Source organism: Perca fluviatilis, chromosome 14 (genome assembly GCF_010015445.1).
Source record: "Perca fluviatilis chromosome 14, GENO_Pfluv_1.0, whole genome shotgun sequence".
Classification (NCBI taxonomy): Eukaryota; Metazoa; Chordata; class Actinopteri; order Perciformes; family Percidae; genus Perca; species Perca fluviatilis.
The window spans coordinates 37,160,913-37,182,869 of NC_053125.1; the positions used below are offsets into that span (position 1 = coordinate 37,160,913).

Genomic DNA, 21,957 nt, shown 5'->3' on the forward strand with positions numbered 1-21,957 from the left:
CTTCTGTTTTTTTTTGGCTCAAGACCCTAGGGTGAAATTACTCCGAACCATCACTTTAACTCTGAACATCAACATAATCGAGACATTCTCAAAGTCCTCCAATAAGAATGTAACTTATTAATAGGAGTTGAGTCTCAGGGATGAGATTCTTTACAGTTATCACCAGGGCTGCTGGTACACACTTTGAACCAACAGTGAGCTCTGCTGTCTGTTCATACCGTAGAGTTTCGAGTCTGCAGTGTGGATCCTCCTGTCTAGCTGAAAGCAACTTCTGTCCCGAGTCTCCTGGATAATTGTAGCTCAGAGAATACAGAGACACTGAGGAACCAGACCCTACCCAGAACCCAGGATAGAGAGGCTGAGTGAATGTGGTGTTGCAGGTGTGGAGGTGGATCAGTGAGTCAGAGGAGACTGTGTAGGAAGGACAGAGAGCCAGCAGGACAGTCCACATGCACTGCTACTCTACCAGAGACAGAGGAGGAGGAGATGGATGTTTCTCTGTTATTGTGCCAGACAGAGTAACCATCATCAGAGCAGTTCAGACTCCAGGACTGATCATTACGTCCAAACAAACAGTCTCTACTGTCTCCTCTCTTCCTGATTCCTCTGTAACTCACTGATATCTCAACCCTTCCACTTCTCTCAACCTCCCAGTAACAGCGACCAGTCAGACCATCTCTACACAGCAGCTGAGGCCACCAATCAAACCTCTCTAGATGATCAGGATATGGCTGATCCTCCATCACCCATGTCACCTTCCTGTTATTGTCAGATAGTTTGAGTTTTCTGTGTGCTGTGTTTGTGTCCAGTGTGAGTTCACAGGCCCCTGACGGAGAAAACGAGACATAGCACAGCAGCAGATTATCATCTAACACACCTGATGGTTTATTTATGAACGCTCATCACCCTGAGGCTATTTTTACAATTCCTTGTCCATCTGGTTTTATTTTCTAAAAAACCTTGTAAAACATCAACCCTGTTTTCTATAGTCAATCAATGTACATCATGTTTTTCAGGAAAAACTGGGCTATTAGAATATGTGTGCTGTAGTGAGGTCACTTGAATGTAAAAAATGTTGTATGACCTTAAAGACAAATAAATGCATAAAACGGAAAATTAATCTCACAGATATTTATTGATATCACACACAGAGCAATAAAAGCTAAACCAGTCTCCTGTCTAAATCAGTTCCCATATGTCTTGGGTGTCAAACTGTGAAGAAATAAACATTATAACTTACACAGTTGACAAAATATATAATTTATTTCAAAAAAGTCCAGACACTTTTGCCAATAATCAAAATAATAATGTCATATATTGACATCACACACACAGCAATGCTACACAAGCATTTGTCTTGTCTAAAACAGTTCTCCTATATATTTGGAGTCATCCACTGCAAAAATAAACATAATGAACATTATAACTCATATAAATGACAAACTATTTACATTTCTTCAAAAAAGACCCAAATGTATCCCAAATATCTAAACAGTGACGCCATTCTTCTCTGTATAATAAGAGGAATTGTTGGTATCTCTTTTTCACTTTACTCTTTGTTCTCGCTCGGATTCCCTGCAGTGAACTCTCTTTTCCACTACATAGTCTTTGTGTGACGGACCTGCCTTCCCATTTGTTGAAAAATGTCAACACACTCTCGCAAAGCATCATGGGAGATTTATACTAGACGGTAGCACAGAGCTAGTGGCAGAAATGACCGAAAACATGATATATTATGGACATCAAGTGGATAAATCTTGGATTTAAGAGTTTGGATTTATTGCTGAACAACTCCAAAAAGAGGCACAAGTTCCAGGCTGGATAGAAAACCTTCTGTAAAGGCGACAAAGACACCAAAGACACCCCTGTGATGGCTAACTCCTTAGCTTTTAGCAGGAAAAGTCGGTAAGCAGCTACATTAAACCGTTATAAAATTATCTAAATATTAATCAGAGGTGCCGTTTGTCATCGTGGACGATGCCGTAGGGCTCTGTTAACAGACTGACTGTTAATTAGATCAGAACTTCACAATGTTCACACATCTCTTTACCTCTCTTTATAGTCTCATCTCTAACCGGCAAGCTACTGAACCTGGATGGAAATGAACACCTCTGCTGAAATGTTAGTTAACCATCATACTACACAACCTGTTTCACTCTCTCTTTGTCTCTCTCTCTGTCTCTCTCTCTGTCTCTCTCTCGGTCTCTCTCTGTCTCTCTCTCTCTCTCTCTGTCTCTGTCTCTCGGTCTCCCCCTCTCTCTATCTCTCTCTCTCTGTCTCTCTGTCTCCCCCTCTCTCTCTGTCTCTCTGTCTCTCTCTCTTTCTCTCTCTGTCTCTCTCTCTGTCTCTGTCTCTCTCACTTTCTTTCTCTCTCACTTTTTGTCTCTGTCTCTGTCTGTCTCTCTTCTGGTGGTTGATGAATGCAGATATGTGCTGATTAGCTCTCACGGTAGGTTTCCACCCAGCCTCGGGGGCATTGTCGCGAAAATAACATGCCAGACCGCAATAGAACACCGGCTGCTAGGCAGCTAGTAATCAAACAAATGTACAAATAGCCAAGCTGCCTGGCTAGCCTTACAATGAAATTCAATGACCGAACATGCTAGCGATTAGCCTGTCAGCTAGCTGAAAAATTTGAGTCTTTCAACTAATATATACAGTCGTCTATTTAGTGGTGTATGTCCCCTGAATAAGTATGTGTGTCATATAAATCACAATTTGTGTTGATACAAGTACCAATGTTCGTGTAAAAACATTTTAATGACATACAATTTTTCATGATACAGCGCTGACAACTAACATTTTGGGGTACAATTTGGTTTTGATGAATTCTATGTTTTTACGTTTTTCTTAAATAAATATTTTAAAGATGCCTTGTTTGTCCTTTATAATTTATGTTCTGCCTTATCTATATTTTAATAATCATTTTATTGTGTTTCTTTTTTTCACTATTCTTAATGTTAATTATTATTATTATTATTATTGTTATTTATTAGTACACACTGAATTACTTGCCTCAAGTTTTTAACATGATAATACACATGCCATTGGTTTTATGCTTGACTAACAGTGTGATTTTATTCTATGATGTATTTTAAATTATTTATGGTTATTTATTGTGTGGCCCTTTTACATCTTAAGCACTTTTAAATCTAGCACTTATGACTGATTTTCAATGGTATGTATGGCACTTTTTTAAACTCAAGGGCAAGTAATTCAGACAGTATTTTAGACTTTTTAAATGTTTTTAGTCCCTTTTTATGTGGAGATAGATTGGGATAGACTTTCTTTTGTATTGCGACGCTGGGCATTTATTTTCATAAACTCTGTATATATTGTTTTTTATTTTGTAAATGTTTCCAGGAGCGGCAAGGACAGGGGTGGAGGTGACCTTTTATTTAAAGTTTTATTATCCCGCTGTCCGTCCTGTCCAGTGGTTCTTTTAACCTACCTTTAATATCCGGCCTTCTTTTAAACAGCTTTTATATAACCAAACTTGTTTTTAAAGGAGGTTTTAAAGTATTTCATTCACACGAGTGTTCCCCTTGTGCCCGTGCCCTTTGCAGCGCCCATCCCAGGCGTTGTGTTTTAACCCTAACCTAACCCTAACTCTAAACCTAACTTGTCATGACAAAAACTGAATGACACTTTCAATAACATTCAACAAAGAATAACATCAATATACTAGTGAAACCAGATATCATTATGCAATAATCATTTCAAACATTCATTTCACCTCTAACTCACCTGATCTCTTTTCTTTTTCGTTTCGTTTATTTTGGGATGCTAGGTAAATATTTAGTTTAAATACATTTCCTAGTTTATATCAGATTAAAATGATATTTTAGTTCATGATTATTAGTTAGGCACTGATTAACTTAATTTGTTCGTCTTACTTTGTCTCTTATAAATCCGACTTTATTCCCTTTTAATTTTTACTCCTCATCACAAATCCCACCAATTTTACTAATACATACAGTATACCAGATTGAATATGGACATTAAACACAGTTAACACATGATATAACCATACGTTCAATAACAGATCAACTTATGCTGTCAATGAAAAGTATATAAAAAAATAACAATTACAAGTCTTAGCATTTGAACAATGTGCTGCAGAAATAAAGTGTTCTCCTTGAGGTGTAGTCTGCATGAGAAAAGAGTTCAAGGATTTTGGAAAATGTGGTCATTGACTGCATTTTGTGTTAAAGCAATGAAATTATCCACAATTTGTGACTTCTGTTTCGCCGTGTGAAGAGTTTTCACAATGTGACTTCCATTTTAACTGATGCTTGATAGCAATCGAAAATAATACTAACACAACACTAATCCTACTCTAAGATGTTGTGCCTTGTTTTTATGAATCAAAGAGAAAGCATACTCACTCAGCATACATTTCCTCAGACCAGGTTTCAGCCACTGCTCTCCACAATGATCCAGCCTGGAGGAAGAAACAAAGTCAGAATGAACCCTCAGAAGCTTCCTCATCTCTCATCATCAAAATATATCAAACATCTCATGTTTCCAAGGTCAAAGATTAAATCTGAACATCAACATAATAGATGTCCTCAAAGTGCTCCAATAAGAATGTAACTTATTAATTGGAGTTGAGACTCAGCGGGGACGAGATTCTCAGCACATCAGTTACTGTCTCCACTGTTATCACCAGAGCTGCTGGTACACACTGTGAACCAACAGTGAGCTCTGCTGTCTGTTCATACCTTAGAGTGTTCAGTCTGGAATGTGGATCATCCCGTCTAGCTGAAAGCAGCTTCTCTCCTGAGGCTCCTGGATGATTATAGCTCAGGTCCAGCATTCTCAGATGGGAGGGGTTGGAGCTCAGAGCTGTGGCCAGAGAAGCACAGCCTTTCTCTGTGATCAGACAGCCTGACAGACTGGATGGACAAACACACACACACACCTCAAATCGCAGTTGATGTTGTTTTAAATAGTTATTTTTCATTAACAAAAAGTTCAATCAGAAAAATTTCCCCCTCTGATAATTTTTTCAGGAGCCGCCACTGAGTGAGACTGTATCAAAACATGGAAGTTGTGGGCTGTGAAAACACAACAATTGTCCAAAAGATGTTGGGTATCTCTTTTTCTAACATACATTAACTTGTATATCAAGCACATTTAATGGTTATTTGTTTAACAGAAGTTGAATCCTGACCTGAGAGTCTCCAGTTTACAGTGTGGACACTTCAATCCATCAGAGATAAGCTTCCCTCCTGAATCCTTGAGGTCATTGTTACTCAGGTCCAGATCTCTCAGACTAGAGGAATCTGAGCTGAGAACTGAGGATAGATCTTCACAGCTTCTCTCTGACAGGTTACAGCCACTCAGCCTAAAAATACGTACAGAACATATGTAAAAAGCATTTCTATCTGTATTTGATATTACTTACACTTATAGTTAGGTAGGCATTACTAAATTGTATTATCAAAGAAACATGGTTAACTGACTGAAGAAAAATGAAAACACTGTGACAGATCTGGTTCACCATTTACATTTTTATTATTCCTGACCTGAGAGTCTCCAGTTTACAGTGTGGACTCTTCAGGCCATCAGAGATAAGCTTCCCTCCTGAATCCTTGAGGTGATTGTTATTCAGGTCCAGCTCTCTCAGACTAGAGGACTCTGAGCTGAAAACTGAGGACAGATCTTCACAGCTGCTCTCTGACAGGTTACAGCCACTCAGCCTATAAATATGTACAGAACATATGTTAAAAAGCATTTCTATGTTTATTTGATATTACTTACACTTATATTTAGGTAGGCATTACTAAATTGTATTATCAAAGAAACATGGTTAACTGACTGTAGAAAAATGAAAGAACTGTGACAGATCTGGTTCACCCTTTACATGTTTATTATTCCTGACCTGAGAGTCTCCAGTTTACAGTGTGGACTCTTTAGTCCATCAGAGAGAAGCTTCCCTCCTGAATCATTGAGGTCATTGTTACTCAGGTCCAGCTCTCTCAGACTAGAGGACTCTGAGTTGAGAACTGAGGACAGATCTTCACAGCTTCTCTCTGACAGGTTACAGCCACTCAGCCTAAAAATACGTACAGAACATATGTAAAAAGCATTTCTATCTGTATTTGATATTACTTACACTTATATTTAGGTAGGCATTACTAAATTGTATTAGCAAAGAAACATGGTTAACTGACTAAAGAAAAATGAAAACACTGTGACAGATCTGGTTCACCTTTTACATGTTTATTATTCCTAACCTGAGAGTCTCCAGTTTACAGTGTGGACTCTTCAGTCCATCAGAGATAGGCTCCCCTCCTGAATCCTTGAGGTCATTGTTACTCAGGTCCAGCTCTCTCAGACTAGAGGACTCTGAGCTGAGAACTGAGGATAGATCTTCACAGCTTCTCTCCGACAGGTTACAGCCAGTCAGCCTAAACATATGTACAGAACATATGTAAAAAGAATTTCTATCTGTATTTGACATTACTTATACTTATATTTAGGTAGGCATTACTAAATTGTATTATCAAAGAAACATGGTTAACTGACTGAAGAAAAATGAAAACACTGTGACAGATCTGGTTCACCCTTTACATGTTTATTATTTCTGACTTGAGAGTGTTCCAAATAACAGTTGCAATGTGCAATTTTAACCTCATTTAACTATTTTCAAAAAAAGTGTTATAACAATTTTACTGGCATTGCTCCCAATATCCTCCATGACACGCACCTTTCCACTTTGCCTGACAACTCTTCTCCAAAACAAACTGCGTCGAGATAACAGAGCTCAGCCCATAGCTTCACTCACTCAAGCAGATAGTATACGTGAAACAAAAACAGGACACGTAATTTCAAAGTGTGTATTGTTAACTTTGCTGACTAACCGTTTATTGTGAACCGCGTGTACTGATTACAAAAAACAGACAACAGCTGTGTCTCAAAGACTGGGCAACAGCTGGGACGTTGAGAATCCATGCGTGAGAGGTGATGGATAGTTCCAGTCACTTCATCATTTATTCACTTTGTTGAAACAAGAGAAGAAAGCCTCACTGATGTGAAGAACAGGACAGAGAAACATATATAAATTCTCTCTGACAGACTAGAGTATTTGAAACAGTGAACTACCATGTTCCCCCTTCAGGATCTGTGTCTCAGTTTCTGCACACTCTCTGGTCACATCTTACATCACAGACTGCACCTACCGGGTAACTTTGAGAGAATCTGTGTCAGAACCTTGTCCGCTCAATGATATTTTGGACTACAACGTTGCCTTCCAGGCAGCTAACCCTAACCTTATCCCTAAACATAACCATTTCCACATTGTTTGGAAGGCGATGTTGGGGCAAAAATCACCAAACACCACCTTGTCCACTCACAGTGGGCTCCTTCAAGGCTCTGTCCTAGGACCCCTCCTCTTCTCTCTGTACACCAACTCCCTGTTGGTTCTGTTTTTCACTCACATGGCTTTTTTTACCGCAACTATGCAGATGACACCTAACTAATTCTCTCTTTTCCCCAGTCTGAAACACAAGTACCAACAAGTATCTCTTCCTGTCTGACTGACCTCTCTCATTGAATGTCCACACACCAATTGAAACTCAACCTTGACTAGACTGAGCTGCTTTTTCTTCTAGGGAAGGGCTCTTCCAACCAGATCAACAATTCTGTGGTAGTCCCTACCAGGACTGCTAGGAACATGGGTGTGGCACTCAACAGCCAACTCTCCCTCACTGTCAACATTGACTACAACCTGTACATCATGTAGATACATGCAGCATAATCTCAGAAGGATACAACCTTTTCTGACCCTCAGGTTCTGGTTCAGGCTCTTGTCAATGGCCAATATGCTTGCTGCTCCTTCACTGTGAGGGAAGACTATAGTCACTCAAGGAAATCCAGACTTTTTCTGTCCTGCTTCCTAAATGGTGGAACGAGCTCCTCCTTGATCAGGACAGCCGAAAGTCTAATGTATGTAATGTATTGAAGCTAATGTACTTCTATGTGATACTTGCTCTCCTTAATTTTACCTACATAGTTGATTGCACTTGACAGTCACTGTAATTCACTTTGGATAAAAGCATCAGCTAAATACAATGTAATATCATGGATCTCCCTTTATAGCTTTATAATTCCTGACCTGAGAGTCACTACTCAGAGTGGTCTCACAGACCTCTGTAGGGAATTTGCAGCCATAACCCCACAAAAGGCCAAAATAGCCAATTTGTCTCTCTCGCTCTCTCTTCATTCTTCTCCTCCTCAGCACGTGCTCATTAATGTTACGGCTGCCATTACACAAACATTTTGAAATAAAAGCCAAAATGCTTACTTCCTCCATAACATCCATAACTTTAGTGCAATAGCGTGCTGTGTCTGATGTCATTGTTATTGTTCTTTTGCACATGCGGGAAACCTGGAATCTGATATAGGCTGCATTTTAAAAGGTAATGTGAACAGCCAAACAAAAATATCAGATTTGAGCAAAAAATCCAAATTTAGCATTAAGCCTTGCCTTAACGTAGTCTTACATTACAACAATCACATTTCTACGGTTGTCCAGACTGAGTTAATGATTCAAACACAACAAATGTATGTCTTGTATTGTGTATATTACTGGAGTCAGAAAACTATTAAAGGAATTTTCAAAGAATAGTCAAATCTGTTGGATCCCAATCATTCACACTAATTAATTTCAGCCTCAAATGAACGATGAAGTGGCATATCTTTTTTTCTTCATTTGGCTGCATAAATCTGTGGAGGTACAATGAATCTGAAGAAGAAATTTGGGTAGCACTTTATAATAACTATCCATAATTCATCATTTATTAAGCATTAGTTAACTATTAGTTAATGGTTTGTTCATTATTACTTATTAATTGTTCATACATAGTTCATCATGAGTAAAGTATTTGTTCACACAGTTATAAATGGTTTGTTCATAGTAAACAAGCCTATTAGTTAATGGTTTGTTCATCATTATTAATTAATTGTTCTTACATAACTCATCAATAAAGTATTTGTTCACATAGTCATAAATGGTTTGTTCATAGTAAATAAGCCTATCTTGAAAAATATGTTTGTAAGTACATGATTTATACTTAGCAAATAATGAAACAACCATTTGTAAATGAAATAATTTTCCCATTATAAACCAGTTACTATCTATTGCTAAATGCTTTGTTCATCATTTGTAAAGCACTGCTCCTATGTTAATTCTCATGAATAAAGCATTTGTATACACAGTCATAAATGGTTTGTTCATAGTAAATAAGGCTCTCGAAAATTATGTTTACAAATAGAAGTTTGAAACTTTCTAAATATTGCAAAAACCATTAGTAAATTAAATAATTTTCCCTTTATAATCTATCTACAAACTAGTAGTAATTTATTTGTTTATCATTTGTAAAGCATAGTTCCTACATTCATTCTAATCAGTAAAGCATTTGTAAATGCAGTTAGTAAATGGTTGGTCCATAGTAAGTAAGCCCATGTAAAATGTTTATCAGTATATTTTTTAATAATTCCTACATGATGCATTAACCATTTGTAAATTAAGTAATTTTACCATTATCAACTAGGTACTCAGGAACGTAAAAGGTTGTTTAAAACTAGGAAGTTAATGATTAACAGACTATCTAGACCTACATTTGTTCATGTCTTAAATAAAAGGTTATGATTTAGAAAAAGGCCTAAACTAATAGCTGGGGTGTTAACACATCTGTTACAAATACTTACCAATAATGTAATCCATGATTAACTCATGAGTTACTACTGGATAGTTAAGTATACTGTGTGAGCCCATCTAAAGTGAGTACTTTCTATGCTTTACAAAGCATTTATAAATGACTTCCAAAGGCTAACAGAACCTGGACACACACATGTATTGTTCTATTTGGACATGCCTTCAGAAATATGCGTACGGATAGTTAGTGTTAATACATCTTTAACAAGCACTTACCAACACATCAATCCATGATTAACTCATGAGTTACTACTGGTTAGTTAAGTATACTGTGTGAGCCGATCGAAAGTGAGTACTTTCTATGCTTTACAAAGCATTTATAAATGACTTCCAAAGGCTACCAGAACCTGGACACACACGTATTGCTCTATTTGGACATGCCTTCAGAAATATGCCTACGGATAGTTACTGTGTTAATGCATCTTTAACAAGCACTTACCAACACATCAATCCATGATTAACTCATGAGTTACTACTGATTAGTTGACTACATGATGTGAGCCCATCTAAAGTGAGGACTTGCTATGCTTTACAAAGCATTTATAAATGAGTTGCAAAGGCTAGCAGATACAAAAGAAACACAAGTAAAATACAATATTTGTAACCCTTATTACGATGTAGTAAGAATGTACATTTATGAAATAGCTCGTAGTAGTGTTAGGAAGTGTTGTGAATTTGGACCAGAACCAGAAGAAAACTAGATTGTTAAGAGCCAGAGAATTGAACATCAATAAAGAGACTAGGAAACCAAGATATAGTTTGAGAAGTGTATTAATATACACAGAAACATGGCATACACATATACAGATAAAACACAGGTATGAAAAATAACAACTAAAATAATAAAGTGCGCTCATAAAAGAAACCCTTTTCAGTTCTATGAGCTCAATTGTTCTTTGATGACAAGAGTTCAGAGATGTTCAACATTGGGGCCCATATTAGTTTGGTTTCTGTTTGTCCTACCACCATGAAGAAGGATTCCAGGGCAATCCGTATAAGTTCTGAGTCTTGATCCTGTAGCTGCCACCCAGCCCACTGAACTGGGAATCTCTAACCCCTGGAAGACTCAGGGATCTGAAGAATCAATGTGATCCAATATCCGTCTCTGGACCGGACCTCCCGTGCGTAGCGCTTCTCAAATCTCCACCGGTGTTAATGCTAATCGGTGCTAATCATGGATGTATTAAGAGAACGGTGCTAATACTGACTATTGCTAATAGTGCAAAGCTAACGGGTTAGCTAAGATGCTGTATTCATATGCTAATAGGGTAATTAGCCACAAAAGGCTAGCAGAGTACAGTGTATTTCCTGTGAAAAGGCTAATGATTCTATCTATTGGTTATGAAAAGTAATGTTGCTTTTCAACACTATTGCTAGCTGTGGATATTTGTTGAATGAATGTTAGTACAAGTTGTGTGTTTAATTGTTTAACTGGAGTTTATGGTGAAGTAACTTAAAGAGGCTAATTGTTAGTGCATTCTTTCTACTATTACCTGTGCAGGGAGGGATAAATAAGCACGCATGTCTTAATTTCTCTAAATTACAACACTGTATCTTAAGTTATGGGAAAATAATAGAATTTGAGAGATGTTTACATGCAATTTATGCAATTATATTAAGAATAGTGTTAATGTTACTAAGGTAGGTTCCATAAAACTTGAATTAGAAATGTATTTTTTGTATAAAGGTTACCTATTAATATAAATGTACTTTTGATACCTGAAAGGGATTTATATACTTTTGATATTCTCCGTGAACCATCACCTTATCGTGGTGGAGAGGTTTGTGTGTCTCTGTGAACCTGAGGGCTGTGTTGTCTGGAGCTTTGTGCTCCTGGTAGGGTCTCCCAAGGCAAAGTGGTCTCAGGTGAGGGGCCAGACAAAGAATGGTTCAAAAACCCCAATGGAAAAACAAGGTAGAAATGGAGTGACCCTGCCCGAGGAGAAGCCCGGGGCCCCCGTCTGGAGCCAGGCCCAGGCGGGCTCGTCGGCCGGGCGGCCTGGTGGCGGGTTTGCCACGAGCCCCGGCCGGGCACAGCCCGAACAAGCTACGGGCTCCCATCTCTCCAGCCCATGGGCCCACCACCTGTGGGAGGAACCGCTGGGGTGGTGCGCTGCCACATGGGTGGCAGTGAAGGTCAGGGGCCTCGACCGGACCAGACCCGGGCAGCAGACGCTGGATCTGGGGACTGGAACGTCACCTCTCTGTGGGGAAGGCGGAACTGGCGCGGGAGGTGGAGCGCTACCGGTTAGATCTGGTGGGGCTTACCTCTACGTACAGTCTCGGTTCTGGAACTGTACTCTGGATAGGGTTGGACTCTTTTCTTCTCCGGAGTTGCTCAGGGTGTGCGGCGCCGGGCGGGTGTGGGGATACTAACAAGCCCCCGGCTGAGCGCCGCTACGTTGGAGTTTACCCCGGTGGGACGAGGAGGTCGCCTCCCTACGCCTGCGGGTTGTGGGGGAAAACTCTGACTGTTGTTTGTGCATATGCACCAAACAGGAGTTCGGATAATCGGCCTTCTTGGAGACCTTGAGTGGAGTCCTGCATGGGGGCCAGTGGGGGACTCCATTGTTCTGCTGGGGGACTTCAATGCACACGTGGGCAATGATGGAGACACCTGAGAGAGGCGTGATTGGGAGGAACGGCCTCCCTGATCTAAACCAGAGTGGTTGTTTGTTGTTGGACTTCTGTGCTAGTCATGGATTGTCTATAACGAACACCATGTTCGAACATAGGGATGCTCATAAGTGTACCTGGTACCAGAGCACCCTAGGCCGAAGGTAAATGATCGATTTTATAATCGTTTCATCTGATCTGAGGCCGTATGTTTTGGACACTCGGGTGAAGAGAGGGGCAGAGCTGTCAACCGATCACCATCTGGTGGTGAGTTGGGTCAGGGGTGGGGAAGACTCTGGACAGACCTGGTAAGCCCAAACGTGTAGTGCGGGGTAAATGGGAACGTCTGGAGGAGGCCCCTGTCCAACGGACTTTCAACTCGCACCTCCGGCGGAGCTTTCGTGCATCCCTGTGGAGGCTGGGGGCATTGAACCAGAGTGGACAATGTTCAAAGTTTCCATTGCTGAAGCTGCGGCGAGGAGCTGTGGTCTTAGGGTCTTAGGTGCCTCAAGGGGCGGTAACCCACGAACACCGTGGTGGACACCGGTGGTCAGGGAAGCCGTCCGACTGAAGAAGGAGTCTTTCCGGGATATGTTATCCCAGAGGACTCCGGAGGCAGTTGCAGGGTACCGAAGGGCCCGAAGGGCTGCAGCCTCTGCCGTGAAAGAGGCAAAGCAGCGGGTGTGGGAGAAGTTTGGAGAAGACATGGAGAAGGACTTTCGGTTGGCACCAAAGTGCTTCTGGAAAACTGTTCGCCACCTCAGGAGGGGGAAGCGGGGAACCATCCAAGCTGTGTACAGTAAGGATGGGACACTGTTGACCTCAACTGAGGAGGTAATAGGGGCGGTGGAAGGAGCATTTTGAGGAACTCCTGAATCCGACTAATCACCCCTCTATGTTAGAGGCAGAGCTGGAGGATGACGGGGATTGGCGTTGATTTCCCGGCGGAAGTCACTGATGTAGTCAAACAACTCCACAGTGGCAAAGCGCGCGGGATTGATGAGATCCGTCCGAGAATGCTCAAGGCTCTGGGTGTGGAGGGGCTGTCTTGGTTGACACGTCTCTTCAACATTGCGTGGAAGTCTGGAACAGTGCCAAAGGAGTGGCAGACTGGGGTGGTGGTTCCCCTTTTAAAAGGGGGACCAGAGGGTGTGTGCCAATTACAGGGGTATCACACTTCTCAGCCTCCCTGGTAAAGACTACTCCAAGGTGCTGGAAAGGAGGGTTCGGCCGATAGTCGAACCTCAGGTTGAGGAGGAACAATGGCGCATTCCGTCCTGGTCGGTGGAACAACGGACCAGCTCTTCACTCGCAAAGATCCTGGAGGGGCCTGGGAGTATGCTCCACCGGTCTACATGTGTTTTGTGGATTTGGAGAAGGCGTGACCGGGTCCCCCGGAGAGATACTGTGGGAGGTGCTGCGGGAGTATGGGGTGAGGGGGTCTCTACTCAGGGCCATCCAATCTCTGTACGACCAAAGTGAGAGCTGTGTCGGGTTCTCGGCAGTAAGTCGGACTCGTTTCAGGTGAGGGTTGGCCTCCGCCAGGGCTGCGCTTTGTCACCAATCCTGTTTGTGATATTTATGGACAGGATATCGAGGCGTAGTCGGGGTGGGGAGGTGTTGCAGTTCGGTGGGCTGGGGATCTCATCGCTGCTTTTGCAGATGATGTGGTCCTGATGGCATCATCGGCCTGCGACCTTCAGCACTCACTGGATCGGTTCGCAGCCGATGTGAGGGCCGGTTGGGATGAGGATCAGCACCTCTAAATCGGAGGCCATGGTTCTCAGCAGGAAACCGATGGAATGCCTTCTCCAGGTAGGGAATGAGTCCTTACCCCAAGTGAAGGAGTTCAAGTACCTTGGGGTTTTTTGTTCGCGGAGTGAGGGACAATGGAGCGGGAGATTGGTCGAGAATCGGGCAGCGGGTGCGGTATTACATTCCATTTATCGCACCGTTGTGACGAAAAGAGAGCTGAGCCAGAAGGCAAAGCTCTCGATCTACCGGTCAGTTTTCGTTCCTACCCTCACCTATGGTCATGAAGGCTGGGTCATGACCGAAAGAACGAGATCCAGGGTGCAAGCGGCCGAAATGGGTTTCCTCAGGAGTGTGGCTGGCGTCTCCCTTAGAGATAGGGTGAGAAGCTCAGTCATCCGTGAGGAGCTTCGAGTTAGAGCCGCTGCTCCCTGGCGTCGAAAGGAGCCAGTTGAGGTGGTTCGGGCATCTGGTGAGGATGCCCCTCGGGGCCTCCCTAGGGAGGTGTCCAGGCACGTCCAGCTGGGAGGAGGCCTCGGGGAAGACCCAGGACTAGGTGGAGGGATTATATCTCCAACCTGGCCTGGGAACGCCTCGGGATCCCCCAGTCGGAGCTGGTTAATGTTGCTCGGGAAAGGGAAGTTTGGGGTCCCCTGCTGGAGCTGCTCCCCCCGCGACCCGATACCGGATAAGCGGACGAAGATGGATGGATGGATGGATACTTTTGATACTTAAGAGAAGACATTTGAGAACGGTTGTACAACTGAAGAGATTTAGATATTTCAATATGGGTTAACTGAAATATCACTTCATTTTATTTTCACTGTAGCCTAAGCAATTGATTTTATTTCTGAATAGTAATTGAGAGAACTGATTTGGCCTTATCTACAGGTGGAGGAGGTGGAGATTTGAGAAGCGCTACGCACGGGAGGTCCGGTCCAGAGAGGGATATTGGATCACATTGATTCTTCAGATCCCAGGTTGGTTTCTGGGATGACTGCCCTTGTTTCTGTTGATGACTGCCCTCTCTACATGAAGAGCAGCCAGAAACTCTTGAACACTCAGATGGACAAAGCTAAAGCTTTTTTTGTCCTTCTTTCCCCGACTTTCCTTTTTGAAGATCTCTGTGAACACTCCTGAGCACTTCGAAGCTCCACTGACATCAATGCCACTCTCTTCTAGATCTTTCTCATAGAAGATCAGGTTGCCCTTTTCCAACTGATGGTAAGCCAGTTTTGCTAATGACTCAATGTACTGAATACACTTTTCTGGGTCACACTCTTCCAGGTCATACTTCTCTTTTGTCTGATGAATCTGAAACAGCAGGAATTCTGCATACATCTCAGTCAGGGTCTTGGGCAGCTCCCCTTCCTTTCTGTTTTTTATTACTTTATCTAGAACTATAGCAGTGATCCAGCAGAAGACTGGGATGTGGCACATGATGTGGAGGCTTCGTGATGTCTTGATGTGGGAGATGATTTTGCCGGCCTGCTCCTGATCTGTGAATCTCTTCCTGAAGTACTCCTCCTTCTGTGGGTCGGAGAACCCTCTGACCTCTGTCGTGATGTCTACAAAGTCAGAATGGATCTGATTGGCTGCTGCAGGTCGTGTGGTTATCCAGAGACGAGCAGAGGGAAGCAGTTTCTTCTTGATGAGGTTCGTCAGCAGCTTGTCCACTGAGGTCGGCGCTGTCACATCAATTTTAACTGCCTTGTTTTTATTGGTAGAGCAGTCCAGATCAAGGCAGCTCTCATCCAGTCCATCCAAAATAAACAGAAGTTTGAATTCACTCCTGTCAAAGTTGGTGTTTCCTGTTGACTGCAGCTCTGTAAAGATGTGATTAAGAGCTTCTTTCTTGATGTCTTTGGTCTCCCAGATACATTCCTTCCATGAATTCAGCTCACGGAAGGTGAAGGGGAAAACGAGATGCACATCTTGATTGGCTCTTCCTTCAACCCAGTCCAACACAAACTTGTGCACAAGAAATGTTTTTCCAATTCCTGCGATTCCCTTAGTCAGCACTGTTCTTATGGAGCTATCTTTTCCAGAGGGGTGTTTGAACATGTCACAAAGTTTAATTATTGTCTCTGTATCTGCTGGTTTCACTGTCTCAATCTGTCTGACCTCATGCTGTGTGTTGATGTGTACCTCACCCCCAGCTGTGACAGTCAGATGTGTGTACATCTTATCCAGAGGTTGTTTCTCCTCCGTCAACCCTTCTTGTATTTCCTTGTAACGGTCTTTGAAGTTTGGCTGAATCTTTTTTTTGTATTCTGAGATATGCCGTGCTGGCTTTGGTACCGGAACCATCCCGTCTGTGTTGAACAAAAATATAAAAACCAAGTATCAGGCTGTTTGTCTACAGATGTAGAAGCATTATAGCTTGGTTGATATGTTCACTCTTTTATAAAAGCATGGAATGTGGGACACTTTCATTTTTAGAAATGTAGCCATTGCAAAGACTCCTCGAGGTGACCATGGCTTCCAATTTTCTTTCTGCCATAACCAAAAAATGCATATTGCATCATATCTCCTTAACCACACATGAAAACACAGAATATGTGAGTTTTGATTTTAAAGGATTACAACATCATAAACTGTTCAGGTGCATAGTTAGTTGGGGTGAATTTAGTGACATTGTTGTAGGAAATATCACTATGTGAAGATAGAAGCTAGATTTTTATCACTAAGCCGAACGATACAGGGACTGTAAAGAGTAGAACTAAATAGAGACCGAGTTCATTCAATTACGGAACTATCGGAAAAATAATTCTCTGTTCTCCATTGACTTTGTGTTGTCTGAACGTTCCTTCTTGTCAATGCCGTTTGCTAGTAAAAAAACATAAAAATGCTGTTTGGTGGGATGACTTACAAAGTGTGTGCTGCCGACTGAAAAAACTGATTCTTGTTAATTTACTAATCAAATATACATTGTAACGATTCATCCATACAACAAACCAAAAAAATATTCTGCATCTACAAATATGAGTTCAGTCAATTTAGTTGGATTTGCACTCTAATAACTCATAGTTATTCTACAGTAATGCTTGTTTTAATTTACATTGAAAGGCCAGAGCATGGCTACAGTTTCACTGCTGCATTCACTCACTCTTTGTAAACTCCCAATATTGATGATTGTTATCATGAATCAATATTGTGTATTTTGGTTAAAAAAAGAGTAATCATTGACAACTTTTGGGATATGGTTTTGGTATGTATTAATTATTGTTCTTAAATTATGAAACAAACAAATCTGATATTTAAAGTAAAATTATTTCATTCAAACAACAGCCATCTGGTAACAACTGTGTTTACTCTTCGTGTTCATGTTGTAGTAATCTGAATATTTCCAAGCCATGTTTACTGGGCTATTTTCTGTGTTCATTTTGAAATGATTGTAAAGTTTCCGACAGCGTTAGGACGCAGCACTTTGGAAGCTTACTTAGCGTGCTAGTAATTATTGCGCACCCCAAGGACCCTCCACCTCCCTCCCAGCGAAAGAGGAGAGTGGGCAGAATCTCTGGTGTGGCTGGGTTTGAGTTGCTGCAGCCGCTGATGAAGGTGCAAAAGGACCAGCGACTGGCCAATCAACTTGCCCGACCGTTGTTTTACTGGACCCGGACCATCGGCCCTTGCTATGTCAAAGCCTGCTGAGGCATCAGCCGCAAGTACTTAAATATCCAAATGTTAGTTTTAGGCTAACTGTATTTCTGTAAGTTATGACATCTAATTTGTCATTTCTGGTAGACATAGATTGGCTTTAGAAAATAATCAACTATTTCAATATTTAAGATGGACTTTTTTAACAATATTTGTAAACACTTGACAAAGCAAATACTTTTATAATCTTTCCTAATATACCTTTAGTTTCTTCATCACAACTGGCATCCACTGAAAAAGAGAGAAATAATGTGATTATTACTGGTTTTACTTGATTGATCCAATGAACATTACAATTCACACACATCTCTCTCAGACTCCCTCCGTCGAATCTAAATAGTTGGCTGTTTCTCATCCTTCAGCTTCAATATGTGATGAGCATGAATTATTGTCATTTGCTCATGCATGTTATTCAACTGATCACCAGGGAATGTTTTACTCACACTGTGGTTTATAATTGTTCGTATCATAATGGTACGGGGGACGAGGAACTACTGGAGATCTGCTAATTTCTTTCATCTAAAAGGAACATTTGATGCTTTCATATGTCAACACTTTCATATTAGCTCGGAAAGCTAAAGTTCTTCAAGTAAATTGTAGTACACCATAACTAACTTGTTGGAGAATGGAGTCACTAACTTACTTGGACTATATTTTTTCAATCTTTAAAAGTACACTTTGTCACTCAGGGCTTCCATACTTACCAGAGAATACAGCAGCTTACCTTTGCTCTGAGATGAGGGAGTTCCTCTGTTCTCTGAAGTCTTTCCAACATCACTGACATCCACTGACTCTGTATGGAAATGCGTAGTAACATTTTAATTATCATTGACGAATTACTGTCACCCCTCCGGAAACCGTGACCTTATAGTGGTGGAGAGGTTTGTGAGTCCCTATGAACCTGAGGGCTGTGTTGTTTGGAGCTTGGTGCTCCTCTTAGGGTCTTCCATGGCAAAGTGGTCTCAGGTGAGGGGCCAGATGAAGAATGGTTCAAAAACCCTATGAGTGAACAAGGAAGAGGTAGAGTTACCCTGCCCAGAGGAAACCCGTGGCCCCCATCTGGAGCCAGGCCCAGATGGAGGGCTTGTCAGCAAGCGCATGGTGGCCGGGTTTGCCACCGAGCCCGGCCAGGCACCGCCCAAAGAAGGAATATGGTACCTCCCTTTACATCCCATGGGCCCACCACCAGTGGGAGGAACCGCTGGGGTCGGGTGCGCTGCCACACGGGTGGCAGTGAAAGTCAGGGGCCTTGACGGTGCAGACCCAGGCAGCAGAGGCTGGCTCTGAGGAATATCACTTCTCTTTGGGGGAAGGAGCCGGAACCTGTGCAGGAGGTGGAGCGCTACCAATCAGATCTGGTGGGGCTTACCTCTACGCACAGTCTGGGTTTTGTAACTGTACTCCTGGATAGGTATTGGAATCTTTTCTTCTCCGGAGTTGCCCAGGGTGTGAGGTGCAAGCCCCCAGCTGAGCGCCACTACGTTAGAGTTTACCCCGGTAGACGAGAGGGTCGCCTCCCTACGCCTGCGGGTTGTGAGGGGGGGAACTCTGACTGTTGTTTGAGCATATGCACCAAACAAAAGCTCGGAGTATTCTGCCTTCTTGGAGACCTTGAAATTGATCCTGCATGGGGTTTCATTGCGGAATCCATGGTCTTGCTGGGGGACTTCAACACGCACGTGGGCGATGATGGAGACACATGGAGAGGCGTGATTGGGAGGAACGGCCTCCCTGATCTAAACCAGAGTGGTAGTTCGCTGTTGGACATCTGTGTTGGCATGGATTGTCTATAATGAACACCATGTTCGAACATAGAGATGCTCGTAAGTGTATTTGGTACCAGAGCACCCTAGGCCGAATGTCAATAATCAATTGTATAATCGTTTCATCTGATCTGATGTTTTGGACACTTGGGTAAAGAGAGGGGCTGAGCTGTCAACCGATCACCATCTGGTGGTCAGTTGGGTCAGGGGGTAGTGCGGGTAAATTGGGAACATCTGAGGAGGCCCCTGTCTCCTCCAGCGGAGCTTTTCGTGCATCCCTGTGGAGGCTGGGGGCATTGAACCCTAATGGACAACGTTCAAAGTTTCCATTGCTGAAGCTGCAGCAGGGAGCTGTGGTCTCAGGGTCTTAGGTGCCTCAAGGGGCAGTAACCCACGAACAGCGTGGTGGACATCGGTGGTCAGGGAAGAGGCAGAGCTGGAGGATGATGGGGGATTGTCGTCAATTTCCCTGGTGGAAGTCACTGAGGTAGTCAAACAACTCCACAGTGGCAAAGCCCCTGGGATTGACGAGATCCGTCCAGAAATGCTCAAGGCTCTGGGTGTGGCGGGGCTGTCTTGGACGACACGCCTCTTCAATATTGCGTGTAAGTCTGGGACAGTGCCAAAGGAGTGGCAGACCGGGCTGGTGGTTCCTCTGTTTAAAAAGGGGTACCAGACGATGTGTGCCAATTACAGGGCTATCACACTTCTCAGCTGGAAAGGAGGGTTCGGCCGATAGTCTAACCTCTGTTTGAAGAGGAACAATGCAGATTCTGTCCTGGTCATGGAACAACGGACTAGCTCTTCACTCTTGCAAGGATCCTAGAGGGAGTCTGGGAGTATGCCCATCTGGTCTACATGTGTTTTGTGGATCTGGCGAAGGTGTATGACCAGGTTTCCCTGGATATACTGTGGGAGGTGCTGCGGGAGTATGGGGTGAGGGGGTCCCTTCTCAGGGCCATTCAATCTCTGTATGACAAAGTGAGAGCTGTGTCCGGTTCCTCGGCAGTATGTCACACTTGTTTTAGGTGAGGGTTGGGCTCTGCCAAGGTTGCGCTTTGTCACCAATCCTGTTTGTATTATTTATGGGCAGGATATCGAGGCATAGTCGGTTGGGAAGGATTGCAGTCCGGTGGGCTAGGGATGTCATCGCTGCTTTTTGCAGATGATGTGGTCCTGATGACATCATCAGCCTGTGACCTTCAGCACTCACTGGACCGGTTGAGGATCAGGGGATGAGGATCAGCACCTCAAAATCTGAGTTCTCAGCAGGAAACCGATGGAGTGCCTACTTCAGGTAGGGAATGAGTCCTTACCCCAAGTGAAGGAGTTCAAATACCTTGGGGTCTTGTTCGTGAGTTAGGGGACAATGGAGAGGGAGATTGGTTGGAGAATCAGCACAGCGGGGACGGCATTACATTCAATTTATTGCACCATTGTGACGAAAAGAGAGCTGAGCCAGAAGGCAAAACTTTCGATCTACTGGTCAGTTTTCATTCCTACCCTCACCTATGGTCAGGAAGGCTGGGTAATGATCGAAACAACCAGATTCAGGGTACAAGCGGCCAAAATGGGTTTCCTCAGGAGGGTGGCTGGCGTCTCCTTAAAGATGGTGATAAGGACAGTCATCAGTGAGGAGAGATTATATCTCCACCCTGGCCTGGGAATGCCTCAGGAAAGGGAAGTTTGGGTTCCCTTGCTGGAGCTACTGCCCCCGCGACTTGACCCCAGATAAGCAGACAAAGATGGATGGATGGATGGATGGAATTACTGTCATAAACAGCAACAGCACTCACACAATTAAAGAAAATGTAATTAAAAGACACACAAATACTCCTCACAGTCAGTCAACCCATTACATACAGTATGTCACTGTGTACAAAAGCAAACTTCATTCCCCAGTCTTTCTAACTAAAAATACATATTAAAAAGATTGACTGACCTTCTGGTCCTGAGCTGGTGTCTGGCAGACTCTGCACTAGATCATTCCTATTGATCTTCTCTAAAACCTTCTTGGTCACCTTCAGAGCTCCATGAAGTGTATAGGTTTCAACCATCACATCCACTGTGTCATGCCTTTCTGCGTTCTTCTCCAGTGTGGCCACTTTGATGCTTTGGTAACCTTCCAGGATGTTTGGCTGGTGCAGATGCCATTTGAATTTCTTAAATTCATCTTCTCCTAAATCCTCCAGAGTGTTGAAAAGGTCCTCTGCCGTCATTGTCGTTTCCTGCTAAAATCAGACAGTTCTGTAAAACTGAAGTAAAACTGTAATACAGATGTCTCAGAGCAGCAACAGGAGTTCTGATTGGTGAACACAGGAGCTGGTGGAATTTATTTAGTCTGGCCAGTTAGAGCTCCAGCTGTTGCTCTGTGGGTCCAGTGTGTAGAATCTAGTGGTGAGTTTGCAGATTGCGACCAACTGAATACCCCGCACTTTTTTG

General features: G+C 42.9%; 1 protein-coding gene across 1 annotated transcript in view; it reads right to left on the reverse strand.

Moving 5' to 3' along the window:
* The window catches only part of LOC120572646, a 45,376-nt gene that overhangs the window by 7,673 nt on the left and 15,746 nt on the right, over nt 1-21,957 (reverse strand). The window contains exons 6-8 of the mRNA XM_039821964.1: nt 6,243-6,416; nt 4,725-4,898; nt 4,389-4,444 (exon numbers count right to left, since the gene is read on the reverse strand). Of these exons, the coding sequence (XP_039677898.1) occupies nt 4,389-4,444; nt 4,725-4,898; nt 6,243-6,416 (404 nt within the window). The remainder of the gene's footprint in view (nt 1-4,388; nt 4,445-4,724; nt 4,899-6,242; nt 6,417-21,957) is intronic.